Source organism: Lepisosteus platostomus, chromosome 12 (assembly GCF_059453375.1).
Source record: "Lepisosteus platostomus isolate fLepPlt1 chromosome 12, fLepPlt1.hap1, whole genome shotgun sequence".
NCBI lineage: Eukaryota > Metazoa > Chordata > Actinopteri > Semionotiformes > Lepisosteidae > Lepisosteus > Lepisosteus platostomus.
In genome coordinates, this window is record NC_142622.1 from 986,218 (window position 1) to 1,003,646 (window position 17,429).

At 45.6% G+C, this 17,429-nt stretch overlaps 1 protein-coding gene and 1 long non-coding RNA gene across 2 annotated transcripts; one reads left to right on the forward strand and one right to left on the reverse strand.

Annotated features, from left to right (window-relative positions):
• Positions 1–1,409: 1,409 nt before the first annotated feature.
• Positions 1,410–14,075, reverse strand: LOC148650795 (sorting nexin-10-like). Its single transcript, XM_088600329.1, has 7 exons — positions 13,884–14,075; positions 9,718–9,763; positions 8,354–8,440; positions 7,882–7,982; positions 7,102–7,200; positions 3,458–3,676; positions 1,410–3,073 (listed from the first exon to the last, which is right to left on the reverse strand). The coding sequence occupies exons 2-7, from the start codon at positions 9,748–9,750 to the stop codon at positions 2,947–2,949; spliced, it is 666 nt and encodes a 221-aa protein (XP_088456455.1). The 5' UTR covers positions 9,751–9,763; positions 13,884–14,075; the 3' UTR covers positions 1,410–2,946.
• A 344-nt stretch (positions 14,076–14,419) lies between these two features.
• LOC148650796 (uncharacterized) lies at positions 14,420–16,977 on the forward strand. The gene is made up of 2 exons (XR_015925555.1): positions 14,420–14,551; positions 14,621–16,977. It is a non-coding gene; the product is annotated as an uncharacterized LOC148650796 (long non-coding RNA).
• Positions 16,978–17,429: the final 452 nt, after the last annotated feature.

Consider the following 17,429-nt stretch of genomic DNA (forward strand, 5'->3'; position numbering starts at 1 on the left):
ACTTTTCTACTGTATTGAGCGATCTTCTTTTATTTTGTAGCAAGAAAAATCCATCCCAGAGACTTAGACGGGTAATGTGTCACTCTTGGGTCTGTGATGTACATCCACGCAGGACGTGCTGCTCAGAGCCGGGCTCTGGCGAGCACTAACCGGCCCCAGCACGCCTAGCTCTGCGGGGCACACGCACACAAGGCCCGGCGGTGCTCCCGCCTCACCCACGCTCGCACCTGCTGTTCCCGCTGTTTGCAAAGGTCGAGGCCGCATGTGCGAGTCGCTGCAGAAGTCCGAGAAAACTTGCATTTGTTAAACACAAACTGCGGCCAGGCGTGACCATGCGTGTCCTGGAATTCGTGTCCACTATCTCTGCCCCCAACACGGCAGAGCCAGAGCGGCTGTGCTTTCCGATGTCCGATGTCACTCACACGGTGGCGCCCAGGCCGGGGCACTCGCCTCAAACCCACCCAGACCCCTGCGCTTTCCCGGGCTCCCCTGCGGCTGGGTTGGCGGCGCGGAGGGGGGGAGGTGCGGGCGAGTCAAGACTCTTCCTGGATGCCTGCCTCTGGTTGCTAGGGGTTACGGCGTTGCTATGGGATACAGCTGGTACCTGGCAAGCAGGAGCATCGCCGCGGCACGAGAGAGAGACCGCGCTGCTGCCAAACAACAATAAACCCCGCACGCGAGCTCGCGCCTCGGACACGGACACGGACACGGAGGACGTGGACCCCAGCAGCCGGGAGGGGAGGCGGAGTGAGTAGAACCCCAAGCCCTTGTCCGTGTCCGACCTTGGGCGGCTGGCCAGCCCAGTGCGCACGGAGAGCACAGGCACAGGGTACCGGGACACCGACTCCAGCTTCCCCGGCAGCGGTTTAAGCTCCGATCTCACTCGCAGAGCAGAGGCGGGCATCTTGTCACGAAAGGCCCTGGGCCGATGCGCCTAAGCAGGTGGCGCTTGAGCATGCAAAGGTGTTTGCGGTTTTCAAAGCAATCATCCTTACCGCGCAACGGGTCCGATTCCTGCGCTGGCAGGGGACTGGGGGCTGAACAGCCGCCGCGAACCCGCGATCTGCTCGTCTGGCAGCAACACAGCAACGCGCGTTCCGGCGAGAGACGTGTCGCCACGTCAGACTTACTGGACTTGAATAACTTCGTGGGGTCCCTGTGGTTCTCGAGCGCTGGCTTGGGGCCGTGGGATAGTGAAGTTTTCAAGCGAGAGCCGCAGTCCAGCTCCGCGTCCACGGCTATAAAATAACCCTGCCGGGCACAGCAGTCCAGAGACGCGTCGGAGACGTTGGCTACGGCTGCATATTGCCTTAACAATATTTGCGAACTCTAAAACTTCTAACAACAGATATTTGCGGGGAAGTTAATTGTGTCGCCATTTTGAGACAGAGGAGAAACAAACACTAATATATTTTCTAAAACTTTATTGAAAATAGTCAAACGTGATTATCAACGCAAGTGAATCAATGTATAAAAGATCGAAAGAGCTCACTCGCTGTTCTGGTGCGGGAGCAGACAGCTATTCAGGCATCATAAAACAAACTTCAAACAACTCTTCAAAAAAAAAAACTTAAACGTCGTTTCAGTATTCAGCTACTTACAATACATTAGCAGACTGATTTACTTTTGCTTCACATTTCAAAGTGTTTTGAAAATAAAAACAGGAGCGAATAAATTACGTCATTGAGCGCGCTCGCAGTTGTGATAAAAACGGATTTAGTCCTGTGTAGATATTGCACTTTTCTTAACGGCGTCATGACTAATCCTGGAATACAGTAGTAACAATTAGCTCTAGCTCAGAGTACCGTGTATTATACAGTACACACGCCGACAAGCGGGCAGACTTGACACCACCGTGTCGAAAAACTACATTTCCTTCACTAGCGACCGCCTCTCTGCGTCGTTTACTCCGCAATAGTCTGGTCAATCGCCGGCGTCTTAGGTGTGGAGAAAAAAAGCGCGGTCAACGCCGAACAGTACCTGGACGTGCGATGATAACGCCTCTCTGTAAGCGGACTAACACTTCGGGGACACATCACATTCGTCTATAACTAGCAGCACCCGGGCCATAACGCCTCTTCGAAGTTTTGAACGGTGTGTCAAGGGAACAGAATCGCCGTGGCAGTGGGCGATCGTGCCCTTCCTCTCCGAGTCCAGCGGCCCGCCGCGCCCAGGCCGAAGCGCAGCGGATCTCGCAGACGAGTCTGTAACCTTACACACAGACACGCATGAGCACTTTTAACAAACTGAAGACGTGTCACTATTATAGGGTCAAATAATTCCGAAAGGCTTTTCTCTGGAGCTACTAATAATATTAAATAAAAACGCCCCAAGCTTCCACACGCACACAAGTTGAAGTCTGGCTCCTTTACTGGTAGAATCTTCTTTCTTTTGTAGGAAAAATGACTAACGTTTTATTTTTTTGTGTGTGTGGGGGTGAGAACATGTTAAAGCCTGTCGTTTTAAATGTTTCAGTTTGAAATTTCTCCCCTCGCACCATCAGTGTGTAACGTTACATTCTGGCACAGGAAAGTCGATGAAATTGCACAAGCCTCGCTGTGCAACACGCCACGCATCTCTCCATTAAGGCCACGTTATTTTCCGGAAAGGAAAAAAAAAAAGCTTCGATAAATTAATGCACTGTAATGAAAAACGATCTATACATATAAAAAAAATCACCGGCGGTCTCCGACTGCACTGTTCTGAACAAGACAGAATCCCTCCACAGAGCGGACGAGCCGAACTCTCTCTCGGGTACCCGATCCGCACCAGCTACACGCGTGAATGCGTATACACACGAGCTGGGGCAGAGGTCTCCGGAACCTATCTTTTTCATCCACTAGCGTCCTTGTTATTCTTGAAGAAGAAGCGCCGCATCACCACTTGTCCTGCCTGTCCCGCAGCATCAGGCGAAGGGGCAGTGAGTGAGACGGACTGGGCCGGGCGCTACGGCAGCACCTTCTGCGCTTCGGACGGGGACTCCGAGAGGGAGCTGAACAGCTCCGCCTGCCCGGGCTTCCTGCACTCTCGGGGCGCGCTGTCGTCGCTGCAGTGTCCCAGGCCCGAGGAGGAGCTGCAGGCCAGAAAATAAAAAGGAGGGGGGATTGGTTTGCCACAGCACGCTGGAAGCCTGAGTAACGGAGGAGAACTTTAATTATCTCCAGTCACACAGAGGGACAGGAAATTTGGACTTTTAATTAGCCGTTCAGAGTGCAGCCTGATATTTTTTAGCTAGATAATTTAAAAGGAAATAATTCAAGTCTGACTAAATGAAATTCACATAATCGGAATGCAGATAATTGAATTTCCCCCACATTCATTAATTCAGTGCAGAGGTGTAGGCTTCTATGATGAGCTGTCTCAGCTCAATAAAATTTCAGTCAATTAATTTTTTCATTATCTTAATATTAAATCAACAGAAAATAATACAGGCCAGATAATGCAGAACACAAAATACCTCTCGCAGTCAGAATCAGAGTAGGGTTTGCATTTGTCCTTGTACTCCTCCTCTTCCAAGGGGAATCTCCTGTTTAAGCAGCTGTACTTCTGAATAGCTTCTGCCACAGTGTATGTGCTTTGCCCAGAGGCACAAGCCTCAATCTTCTCAGTGCTCAGCTGGGACTGAAGGAAGAGGTGTAGCCTGCTGTCTGACAACAGCACTGCATTCTGCAAGACTCTAACAAGAAGAAACACACCATGAATACACCTTTCAATAATGACTCAAACCCAATTATTCACAGACACTGCAGAAATATTATGTAAACTACGACTAATCCGTAGGCTTTTAAGTGGTACGGGAGGGTATCCTTAATATTTTAATACAAAAGCTTAAAAATGATTTTGTTAAAAAGGTACAGAGAAAAAAAACAATGTTTTTATAATAAATTAGAAGTCTAATTAATATTGCCTTTGCTTCTTCCTCCTCCCCAGAACAATAACATTTTTGTAGAACTAAAATAATTTGGAGTCTTTCAAAGAAGTGTGTGAGGAGTTTGTAAGATGTGTCTTTGTTTTGATACAGCAGGTGTGGAACCCCACAGGGATGACGTGCTCTTCTTAGAAGCCTGGAATCCCTTCAGAATCCAACACCAACATCTATCTTATTCCTGTTTAACATCCTCTCCATCTTGAAGATGTGAAAGTGCCGGAATGTCCTGCAGCGATCTCCACATTGATTTCTGGGATGTCAAAGCCTTGTGCAGGAGCCCGCAGAGTCTTTTTCGTTTTGTGCTAGATGTTACAGGTGTGACGAAACATTTCAGTCACTGTTGCTCGGCCGAAAACAGGAGGACTGTTTAATTTAACAATTTTAACCAACATTTATTTTACTAAATAATATAGCAAGATGCATTAAAAGAGAGTTTTTAATTTAAATGTTAAAAGGGCGTTATTGAAAGACATATTTAAAATTTTCTATCTGCTCAGAAATGTCAATCAATTTTTTTATTGCTCTTTTCAAACTTACAACTCCTTTTTGCATTTGACCAACTTTAATTTTCGAAGGGATGCAGTTTTACATATTCACAGATTTGTCATAACTGGTCACACATAACTTGGACCCGTGTATAATTCAATTTAAATCTGTACATTTGGTTGTTATTTTTGAATCCCAAAATGAATACCGCATTGAATCACAATTTAAATGTCATGGAGGGAGATACTAATTATTTGAAAAAGGCATGCAAGCTTGAAGTGCTCATCAAAATCTTCTATTGAAAATATTCGTATATTTCAGTTGTGTTTTTATAAAGGTGCAGCACATTTGAATTACTAAAAATCAATATGCCTTGGATTGATAAAACAGGATGCAATTATCATGGCCCTTGTTTAAAAAACAAATATGCCTTCAGGTTTCACAGATGACCTACAGTAAAGCTGTTGGAAGACCACGTGTGTGCGAGTTAAATGAAATTCAGTGCAGTGCTCTTGATGGCACTGTTACCACCCTGTAGCCTGATCAGGCCAGATCTCAGAAGCCCAGCAAGGCTGGTCCTTCAGGACTGGGGTGGAGACCTCAAGAGAATCCTGCTGCTGTGAGGGGTGTTAGTGGACCTACAAGGTCTACGAAACTGTAAGATGCTAAGAGTTGCTTTCCTTCTGTACCAGACTTTCTAAACCAGTGTGAAGTCCTGGGCAACTCTGCTGGAGCTGCAGTCCTTTAGTTGAGACATTATTAAGTCAAAGTCCTTTGTATTTGGTCACTTGGGATAAAACTGCTGCTCCTCATGTCTGGACCTAAGCAAGAGGTTCCTTTTTAATTCAGTTGGTGAAGCATTTTCCAACACGTCCACCTGACCCGCGGGGTCACCCAGGTGAGGTGGGTGAAGTGGGTTCCCGCTGTGCACGTTTACTTATTCGTATTTGCCAACAGATTGCTCAATAACATTTGTTAAACGGATTTAAATAAATTGAAAACGAACACTATGTAACACTAAGTCATATCTGTCTCAATGACTTCCAGTGAAGAATGCTTCCGAAACCCCCCCCGTCACTACACAAAATAACCATCATTCCTCGCTACATTTACAGTTAGGAAACACGAATTTGCTTTAATTTGTTGACTATAAAGGTAACTAAACTTTCAAATCCCATCTGCGGTAAGAGTCAGAACGGCACCTCTGAGAGAATTATCAGCCTCGATTCCCCCAGTGGAGTCCTATTGCATCCCTGTCCTGCCATCTCCCACCAGCCCAGTCAATGGCAACCAGTTACACAGCCTCGCGCGCACCGTCGGTTTATTATTGTTTTCTGAAATTAGATTTACTTTCTTCACAGAGTAATTTCATCTGCGAGGATATTCAGGATGGTTTCAGGCAGTCCCTCACGCATACAACAACCGCTAATGCAAACGATGGGAGACATTCATTTATTTCAACTTGATTTCACGTCCAAAGCAATTCTTGCAAAATCCAGACCATTGAAGCACTTTAATAAACTTCACTTCCTCCAACATGAGGGAAAAGCCAAGAGAGGAAATAAAACGTGTGTATATATATATAAACAAACTGTATGGCTGCAGAGATTTCCTCTGTACAAGATCACATTTTAGTGCTCCTGGGATCCCCGAGAATCAGCAATACCATTGAAACACTGGTGTCAGATACATTATCCTGCTGAATGTACAGAAGAAACCTCCTATATTTATTGTGTACGTGTATATAAATAGCAGTCTGTAGATTTGAAATGCTTTTATTCCTCTCTAGATCAACATGCTCAACTCCTGCCAATACAAAAGCAGAATGCTTAAATTATATCATCATTTTGTAACTACAAAAGTTCTGAGCTAGAAGCAGAAAGCAGTACTCCCACACACACACACTGCATCACAGAGTGCATTCCTCTGACTACAATGTGCCGCTCAACAGTCTGTCATTTTATACATCATACATTTAACACAAAAACAAGAGAAAGGTTTAGAATGCGAGTGCAAACAGCTCACAAAATATCTGACGAGCTTGAAGAGTTTATTCAACCTTTGAGCCTCTTGCTCCCGGCTCTCTTCCTACACTGCCCTGTGGCCCGAGTGGCACAGCAGTTAACTCACACTCTCAAGCACGAGGCAAAACATCCATATTCAACACCGAATACATGCAGTGAGCTGGTCCCCCATCAGGCCTCGTATCCCCACTCTAGTTCACCAGTGAAGCACAGCTAGTCGAGTGCTAGTAAATCACTAATACAGGCCCTACTGGGGCAGCATGCAGGGTGTGTACAAGCTCTTTATCAGTGGCAACAGGTCATAAACACCAGGTCAGCCCTTCTACAGAGAGGGGTCCATTGTTTGTTAAGTCCTTCACTAATGGCTAAGAAGTGACTTGTGAAAAAAATGCAAAAGATTCTGAGCTTTAGGCTTTTTACTGGATAATGTACAACCCAACAAGTCAATGTTATCTAAAAAATTGGAAAGGCCAGTCTAGACGTTTGCATCTACCAATCCTTCAAAGACAATACAGTCAGGGCGCTTAAAAATGGACTATTCCCGAAAATAGCCACAAGGTGGCGCAAATGTCACAGTGAACCAGCAAGTCAGATTAGGCCACTGTCAACACTGGACCCACACTAGCAAGCGAAGTAAAAGTACAATTACACATAAATACTCACTCTTCCAGGAACTGCTGCAGGCCTTTCATCCTTTCTGCGACATGCTGCTTGTTAGTCATGCTGAAGAACAGGTTTCTGGGTGGGAGTTCAGGTAACTTTCTAACAGGAGAGAAATTCACATGGTCAGGAGCACAGAAACACATGGCTCAACACAGCTAGCAGGCCTATGAGCTCAACTGTTTTAGAGTTTCGGCTTGCTCCCTGGTATGCTGGGTGGAGAGGGATTTATGTGGAGACTGAATTCACTTCACCCCCCAGAAGTGTTTTTAATAGTTAATCTCTTCAAGCGCGGCTATGAGCTACATTTTAAACGTGATGCATCCTTCCCATTCAAGCTAGCGTTCAAACTAGATAAATACATTGCTCAGTAACTTCAAAACACGCAAAATAAACAGCTGTTGTATAATATAAACTGTTATGCAAGCTTATACACTCTGAAAATTGCACATCACAGTAATTTAAAAAAATCTCAGTAAACTGGCTGGGACAGTGTCAGATGAGGTAGTACAGTATATGAAATTAAGGAGTCCAAAAAAAAAAAACAGAGGATCCTTTCTTTTGTCATAATGTTCCAAAATCACATGCTGGATCATCCCAACAACGCAGATAAAACAAATCAGCAAACATCCCAGTATTTCCTTGCCGATGTCAGTTTGCACTAAAACACTTTTGCAGTGGGGCATGGCTGTGCAATACACAGCAATCACACTGCACGGTAAGCAGATCAGTGTAGACATCCAGCATCTAAGATGTTAATATCCTGTGCACTCGGATACCTACATTAGTGATGCATTGTCTTGAAGTCGCTGCCTGAGCCACACAAACTCTCTGTGCCGCCTTCTCACACAGGAGGTCTTCCTTTGGAAACACATGCTGTTTGTCTGTGGGGTAATTAGCACAGAAGGCTTCCGTGAAAATGGGCAATAAAGCACAATGGAGCAGGAGGCCACAGGCTGCCCACATGGCTGAGGCCAGGCTTGTGAACACAGAAACACACGCACTCCAGCGCCTGGAGGCCTGCGAGGGACAGGAGGCACGTGTGGCTCCTCACAGAACTGACATTAACCAGAATAAGCCGATTGCCAGAAACTACCCCTTCAGCCATACACTTGAGGGGGTTTACTGCTGAACACAGTAAAGGCTGCATTTCCCTCCTCACAGAAAGAAGGAGAAGAGTTTGTGATGGAATTCTGCACCCTCTTTCTTCCCCAAAGCCCGATTAACCTAATTCCACAGGACAGCCTACACTCACATGTAAGCCGATCTCATAGTCCATATAGGAGTGCCAGAAGTCTTCCTTCTGGATTCTGGGGTCTCGCACCCAAATGCTGACGAATTCCTGCAGGAACACGGGAACGAGAGCTGGTCAGAGGGAGGTCCGGATGCGGCTGCTCTCAGCTTTCCCATGGGCATATGGAAAACAACAAGTGACTCATTCCTGCAGAGCCAGCAGCACGGACGGGAAGAATTTCCATCAGCATGGAGACTGCTCGTGACCGGCAACGGAAAATAATCACACTCAAGGAACGGCAAGTCTCCTCCCATCACTCAAGGCTCATGTTTCATTTACTCATGCAAGCACAAGGAACAAGTAACAGGTTGATTCCCTGCTGAAAAGAGAAGAAAGAAAATGCAACGTACCAGCTCACACCTGAAGAAGGCTCCACAGTCGAAATGTTGTTTCTTTCTTCTTTTTTCAGCAGGGAATAAACCTATTACTTGTTCCTGATGCAGCTACCCACCTGAACTAATGCAAGCAAAATGCTTCTTTGCTGACCTGAAATGATCTGCACAATAATGTCCATGGTGATGTAACACTGCATCAGTTTGACCCAATGAGCAAACTTCTTTTTTTAGGAAACAGGCTAACGCCGCAATTGTTGTTGTTAAATACTCTTCACGTGATCTGGCGTTTAGCCTCGGTGCCGACCAGATGACAACATCTCCGATCAGCGTTTTCCTGCTTGCTCTTAACTGCTCGACCTGACTCAGTTCTGGAAGTTCCCATCTAGTGCAACACTTTGCGACTGAGGCAATAAGAGAATTCCCTCAACAGGCTGGATGTGTTTCAGCTCTTCTGGCCACCCAGGCTGTGACCTTCAGAGCAAGGCACAAGCCGCTCTGACGTCACCAGAGTCACCAATCTTTCCACTACAGAAAGGGGACTGGGCTTCGGAACTCGCAGCCGCCAAGCAGGACACACACCGACACCAACGCAGACGCTCACAAAAAGACGAGTAGGTCAAGGGCCTGAGAAGACAGGACGGGACAACTCTGCTCAGCTGGCAGCAGTGGCAAGGGCGATATCATTTCAATACAACAGACATCCCGAGTAAGAAATCACACTGAAGCATATTCATTTTCCTAAAGCAAAACATCCTCAACCAATCAACTCAAGAGCTCCACTTCAAGCAACTTCCTTCTGCTGCACGGAGACGACAAAGGGAACTTCCAGACACCTGAGCCTCAAGCATTCATCTTTTGATACTCTGTGAAATTCCTTTTGACTTAACATCCTGAAGCAGTTTTCACAAATTTCAGGATTTTGTGTTCGGCTGAACACTGAAACTGAATCGTCAACACAAACAGACAAACCAGCCAACAACGAGCGCTTACCTTTTTAACATGATTATCAAACACATCCATCATCCAGAAACTAGATCTGTAAAAGAAAAAGAGGTCAAGTATTCAATTTGAGTAATTGCCCTATAATATAGAGCTCTGTAAAATTCCTCTTTTGGACAGTTAAAAAGTCCACAACACTTTACGAACAGTCCATCAGGAAAATGAATCTCGGAGGCTGTGTGAGAAGAGTGTCATTAATCCCTCACAGGAAGGCCATAGGCCTGGAAGACATTATTCCACAAGCCCAACGTGTGTGTGAACAATGCAACCTGCTCGAAACACATCTGCTCCTACCTTATAGAAGGGATGTACTGGATAAAAACATTCATTTTCAGGCTGAATAAAGTTGCAAAAAGTCCACAGAATGTACAACCTCTGTCTCAATCTTTCATAGGTACAGATGGGACACCATCAGCTCTGCTCTTCTACATTCAACATACAATATATTTATACTTATCTACTTCTTTGCAATTACTATTGCAAATTGATGTTACGCCTTCAGGAAAACTGCAGTCATTCCTAGTCTGTGATTTTTTACATCTTTACTGTGATGCCAAAAGCATCAGCTTCTACCACGTGGCTGGGCAGCTTGTTCCACGCTCCCGTACACCTCTGGATAAGGAACTGCGCCTGTTCTCCGTTTCAAACGCACATCCAGAGTTTCTACTTGTGGTTCGTGTTTCTCTGATCAAGATCAAAAGGGACCGGTTAACATTTCTGTCAAGACAAACTCTAGCCAAATCCCAGATATTAAACCCAATGCTTATGGAGCAACCTGTGATACAATTGACATCCACACATTCATGATTATTAATTTAACTGGTGAAGCGGTTTCTCTCTCCTCCCCCTGATCTGCTGTGCAGTGGAGCTGCTGGGATCTACGGGGACGAAAACTCCCATCTGTGCAATGAATTAGCAGTTTAAGGATTTTAAGAAGACAACGGAATTCTATCCAGATATTTCAGAAAATTCTGTCTGGTAAAGAAACTGGGCCATTAATCACGAATGATACAGGAAACAGAAAAGGGTTCTGCTGAAGATCAAAAGGAAAAGGCTTCCAAGAATCTCCAGAGGCCCCTAATTCTACAACACGCCGAGGGATGGACAAGGGGTGCCCAGTTTCTGCCCACCACGTGCTCCGGGCAGAACGCCGCAGTGGCAGAGGGCGAGCCAGTGCTCCGGGCGCCAGGACCAGTCACTCATCCCTGTGCCAGAGCCAGAGCCAGCAGGAGGATGAAACGGTTCCTGGAAACAGCCTGCATCAATTCCTCCTGCCAGCGCTCCCGGCAGCAGATCACCAGTGAGCACGAACTCCATGTGCCCGCCGTGCCGTCATCGCCGTACGAACAGACAAACCTACATTCACATGTGCTCGGCTGATAATGGGCCTTTTATAATTTATGCTTCCTTCTTCTAAAATGCCCTATGTGCTCTCCAAGGGCATAAGAGGAAGAACGTGCTCTTGTTGCACATAAACATATAAACAGACTACAGTGAGACCAGTGCTTTCACAGGTACAGTACTCCAAAACTGTGATCCTTCATGAAACACTACTGAAACGAAGCTGTGGGCCAGTAACCCGTTTTCACTGACCAAGCAGTCAGTGACAGTCAAATGTACAGCTTTTAATGTGAAAAATTCACTGTCCCGATTAACATTAGGGGCAGCGATTGTGAAAAGCATTAACGTAGTCTAACAAATTCATCTAGAGAGTTTTGTACTCATGCCTTCAGAACTAGTTTTGAAGAGCTTTAGTATGAATTGTTCATCATTCCGTATTGTTATGTGGCCAAACCAAGTGCCACTGAACGTCCTGTACCTGAATGATTACAACACCTCTAATTGCCATGTTCACATTTCTAGAAGCAGAAGAATAAACACCAAGAACACTAAACTTCCACATTATTTCGATTATTCATCATTTGCAATGACAACCTGGAGCACCATGTACACAGCAGGGCCATTGAAATGCATTTCAGAGCCTGGGAACAGCCCTGCGGAAACTGCGCCCGGAGCTCTGATCGCAGGACCGGCGCACAGCCGAGATCAGACGGGACAGGACCCCACACAGTCAAAACAAACCACCTCTGCTCATCACGAGGCAGACGGTCCCCGTGTCCCTCCATCACCTCCTCAGCACTGCCTCCATTCTCACCCCCACCCGGTCAGGCTGCTGGCGGAGAAACCAGTCCGACCGACAGTCTGAGCACGTCGTACACACGCTATACTGCCACGGCACCAGTTTACTGCCCAGCTGATCTTTCTGATACTTCAACAACCGGGATACGTTGACTACATTACTAGTGAAGGCTTAATATGCTCAACCTTGTTATTTAAAGTGCAAGAGCTTCCTCACACACAGAAAATGATTTCACCTCTCCAGCAAACACAACCTGACTACAGGAAGTAGATGAAATGATTTACTCAGCAGTAACAACGCAGCACAACAAGCCTCATGCTCTGTCAGGACTGTTCCCCTCTCTGCTGGGGAAACGATTTAACAGCTTGCATAACCGCGGTTTGATAACAACCTGCTGAACTATTTACAGTCTTTAACACCGTCAGCAATAAATACAGCAGCTCCAGGAGGAGCCAGGCACAGTGCAGGTCTCCAGCCCAGCAGCTCAGTGCACATCAGCAAGCTGACAAAGGAAGGTTAACGCAAAATAAGAATGAGAATCAGGCTACCGTTGCTAGCGGTGATCCGCTTGTGATTTCTCCAGCTATCGGCTCCGGGACGGGTTGTGCAGGAGAAGAGCGGGCGTATTAAAACTGTCTGACCTCCACAGGCCAGATCACCTCACGTCTGCGTTTGCTCAGCTAGAAACACGCACAACTGGATCGCGAACAAGACCTCGCCGACAACTGACTTACAAATAAAGTTATTGGGAAAATCGGCAGGCAGAGTCTGAAACCACCTGCGGCGAAGAGACGAATACCCCTCACACACGCACACACGATCTAAGCAATATAACAGAGCGATAAGAAAATGATCACTGCCGAGAGTGAGCCATCACCTGCTTGTGGAAAACAGCTCTGCTGGGCGAGAAGCACAAATCATGCAGGAGTCGCTAGTAAAAGCAAGCAAGGGAGCGAGAGACGACAAACCACCGCAAACAGCGGCCAGTTCTTCTGAGTTTCAGGCTAAGAGGTTCAGAAAGTCAAGGAAGAGCTTCAAAGAGAAATCCTGACAAACATTCAAGTCATGAGTTCATCAGCTCTGCCTTGATTAAAATCAGATGTTTGTTAGCTACCCTTAATCTGTTCAAACATGATGCAGTGGATCACTTAATAATATTAAGACATATGGCATTCCACAGTTAGAATGGTCTAGGATTTTACGGTTAGACTGACATCAGAATGTTTACCAGGCTTTTAATACTTTCTAAAGGAATCAAGCACGTAATCCGAGTTTAGCCCGACTAGATTTATATATGTGCAATATGCAGTCAACCGTGTTCTTCATGCGATTCTGGTTTATGTTTTATTTTCTTGAGCTCTTTTTGCTAATTACTTTATCGTTGTTGGCCGAAGCATTTCGGAGGGGGCTGGAATGGGGAAGCGGCGAGCTCCCGGCGCTGGGAGTCGCTATGCCGGTCTGCGTGAGTCTGTTTGGTTAGGGGGGCAGGAGGAGGAGAAGTGTTTTTTTTTTTACAAGTCAACGATCGTGACTCCAGCCTTCGCTTTTACATGACATTAAGTCCTCCAGCCGACTAGACCGAAACGCCGTCTCCGAGACGCTACCCACGCAGTGTCTGAAGCGCTTTCTGCGGAGGCTCTGCTGGGGGGTGTTTCGTGCGCAGCGCTGGTGCGGATCCGCGTCAGAAACGTGGGGTCGCAGCTGCAGGAGGACAGAATGGCTGCCGGGTCCATCACACACCTCACTGCAGAGTTGGTCACTCCTTGAAACAGTTACTGCCCAGTTATACAGAAACCACCCCCCAGGGCTCCAGAGAGCTGGAGCGTTTATTCGACAGACCTCTGCTAAAGCTCGGCATGGAGGGGCAGGCTCCAGTTTAGGCTACACGAAGGTAACCGGATCATTTACAAGCGGTCGTGGAAACGGCGCTTTCAACAGACGACCACGGCTACGCCGGAAAGAGAGACGCAGTCCAGTCTCATCGCGCTTTATGGTAGTGTAACAGTGTTGCACTTACCGTAGACCGCTGTGTCTCTCACAGGCTGCCCAGCCGGCGGTCAGGACGCGCGTCGGACCAGGGCTCAGACTTGGCGCACTGCTCGCAGACCAGACTGAACGCCGAGCTGTAACACTGCCGGAGTGTCTGTTCGCGGAGACCACGGCTCTCGCAGTTCCTGGAGCTCTTGTGGGGAAAGTGCCTTTTACTCGCACACAAAGCCGTGACGTGTGAGATTGCGAGAGACAAGGAGGCTCTTACTACAAATTATTACACCCCTCCTCCGCTTGCATGATTTTGGGCGTGTTTGATCTCATTCATGAGCTTTCTGTGAATATTTTCTAGCCCAAATGTGGGCTATTTGTTTTGTAAAAAAGTAGTACAATTTTAACGGTAAAGGTTTCACATGCCTACGTTTTAGCACATGGCATGATCTTTTTTTTTTCAGATTGGTTTGTGTTGGGGAATTATTTTTTTTATTTTTTCCCCACTGCTGTTCTCACACATCGTTGATTTATTTCCGTTTTTATTTTTGTGTACCTGTGTGGCGAGTCCGATCCAGGTGATCTGCTTTCCTTCGGTACCTCTCCCATGAATTCAACAGTATGTCAGACTGGGCATGGGCAGTGTAGTATCATGGAGGCTTGTTCTTGGGTCCCAGGTTCGATTCCTGTTTAGTTGTGTGTGGAGTCTGCATTCATCTGAGTTGTCTCCAGGTGCTCCAGTTTCCTGACAGCTCTGAACTGGTGCCTGTAAAGTGCTGCTGTGGATGTGTCATCGAGTCAAGATGCAGGGGTGAGAGAACCTGCAGAGCAGCTCAGTCCACAGGCTGATTGTGAAACATGGTGTACGACATGGCCAGAGCAGACACTGCAGGGCCGAGACAGGACTGGTGGAGTCGGTGGACAATGGGTGGCAACAGGTAAAAGATAATAATACAATTAACCTCAATAATAACACTTTTCTTCATGGGACACTCAAAGGGCTTTATTACAGCACACACAACAGAAATAAGATAAAAGTACTGCAAATTAACTCGGTGAAGCTACAGAACATAATAAATTAATCCAAACTCTGATTAAATAAAACTCAGTGAAAGCTGGGGCCCAGTAGCTTTGTAAACCAGTTAAGAAAATTATAGTTAAAATGAAAGCACTTTATAAACTGATGACAACAGCATGGAGCCATGTTAAGAAAATGGATACGAACTGTCAACACAGGCCGAAAGAACAAGAGACGGGGAAGGAAAAGGTTTCAGAAGGTTGAAATCCGTATTTTTAACAGAGCAACAGCGAAAGAACATTAAAGGATCACGTGACGTGTCTCACAGTTTTGGAGGACTGTGTTTTTAGATAATGAAAGTGAAACATCTGATGTGCTGAATGAATATTTCACCAGGGTGTTAACCAACTGACACGCAGCCTCAGGTTCAGTATTGAATAAGGGGCTGATAAGAAACAGCTGTGTTCCTGGTATGAGACGTGTTCAAGATAAACACATCTCCAGGGCCTGATGGCCTTCAGTCAACTGGAGATTTTATTCAGTGACCATTAACAAAGTCTTCTAACAGTTGCTCAAGACAGGGGAAACTGCGAATGTAGCATCCATCCATAAAGTGGGTGGCCAAATTGAACCATATAATCACCAACAAATAAGTCTTACTCCCGTTACCCATAAAAAAAGGTAACAATAATTAGAAGACAATTAGTGGCTCATCTGTAAAGCAGTAGCATCCTAGGCTAGAGTAAATAACGATACTGTACATCTTGCTTAACAAATGTGTTAGAGCTCTTAATAAAGCTTTAAATACATTTCCTCATGAAAGATTCATTCTCACATTGATGGCAGTTGGCATTTAAGATAATATATGTGTTTGGATTAAGAATTGTTTAATGGATAGAAAGCAGACAGCAGAGATAGGGGGTAATTAGGGTGATGTAATTAGTGGAGTGCCACAAGAATCTGTATTAAGGACTACTCCCTCCATCCAGTTTCTAACTGCTTCATCCAATTCAGGGCCGCAGGGGAGTGGAAGTCATCCCGGCAGGCAACGGGTGCAATATGGAGTACAGTGCATCGCAGGACGCACGCGCACACACGCGCGCACACACCTGGATCGATAGGGACTACCACTCTCCCTTATTTACATTAATGATCTAAATTGCTAGTGTACCATCAGAGAAACAACCGGCAGATCCTGGAGGATGATTTCACTACTGGAAACTGGTTTGCAGATAACACCCATATGACAGGTTAGCATACACCAACAAAACTGCAAAGGAAAATCAAATTGCTATGGGTATATTCAAGACTGGTAACACACCTGATGGATGATGTCAATGTGCACAAATCAAATCAAAGTTTATTTATCAAATGCACAACAATTCGGCGTGCAGCAGTACTTGCTGGCAATGAAATGTCTTTTTTCTGCGAGCTCACAAAAAAAAGTGTAAAAGGTTACAAATAGGGAGACAAAACACTGAGAGAACTGTATGACACTCTGCAAAACGTGACAAATTTACCTATAGAAAAGACTTAGGTGATTATGTTGACACCCTTTTTATTTTTCTAGGCAAAGTGAGGAAGCAAATGTATTTGCCAACAAGAGTAAACTAATCATAAAACATTTCTTTGTTTCTAGAAACTTGCTGTGCATATTCTACCCTCTGGAATCAGTCCAGAAATGACAGACAAGATGCATCCCTGGTGTATAAGGAATGTCTCACATTGACAGGCTGAAGGATCTGAGCTTTTTAAGTGCTGAAAGGAGAAGATTACAACAAGACTTGACTCTACATAATCCTCAAAGCTTTGACAAAGTCAGCCCAACAGACTTCTTCAGGGCACACATGGAAACTACAGGGACGTACAGTTAGAACTGAGAGCAGGAGGCAGTTCTTTACATAAAGGGTGCTGGTAGCATGGAACAATCAACCCAGCCATGCTGTTGATGCTGATGTCTGGGTTTTCTTCCAGGAAACAGCTGTGAGATCCTTAGATTAATTAGCTACAAGCAACCAGGCAGGATATGTGTGCAAAACAGCCTCATCTCATTTGCAACCTTTACGATGTGTTTTAAATTTCTAAATAATAAAATAAACATACATCAATGTCATTATAAGTGTTGTATCATGTTTATAGTTCACAAGTCTGCTGTTTAAAGAGAAAACGCCTAGAAGCAGATAACATTCATAACATAACAGATAACATAGTTTCCTGGCTCTGCCACAGTATCCCTCCAACAAAGTAGCAAGACATTGTCTTATTATGAGGAACAGATTAATGATCAGCATTCCAACACTGATGTTTCCATGAGTCATCATGTAAAATCACATCCACACATTGCAACATGGAGCAGAAGAATCACATCCAGGCATCAGCGTGGTCAGTGCTTGAGTCCCAGACGGGGTACTACTACTGTACCCTGAGGATGGTACTTCTCTCAGGTTGTTCCAGTGAAAGTTCCAGTGGTATAAATGCATACAAATGTAAGTTGCTTTGGAAAAAGAGTTAAAGAAAAAATAACATTTTTACTCTTTGAATTTATATGAAAGTTATGTCTCGCTT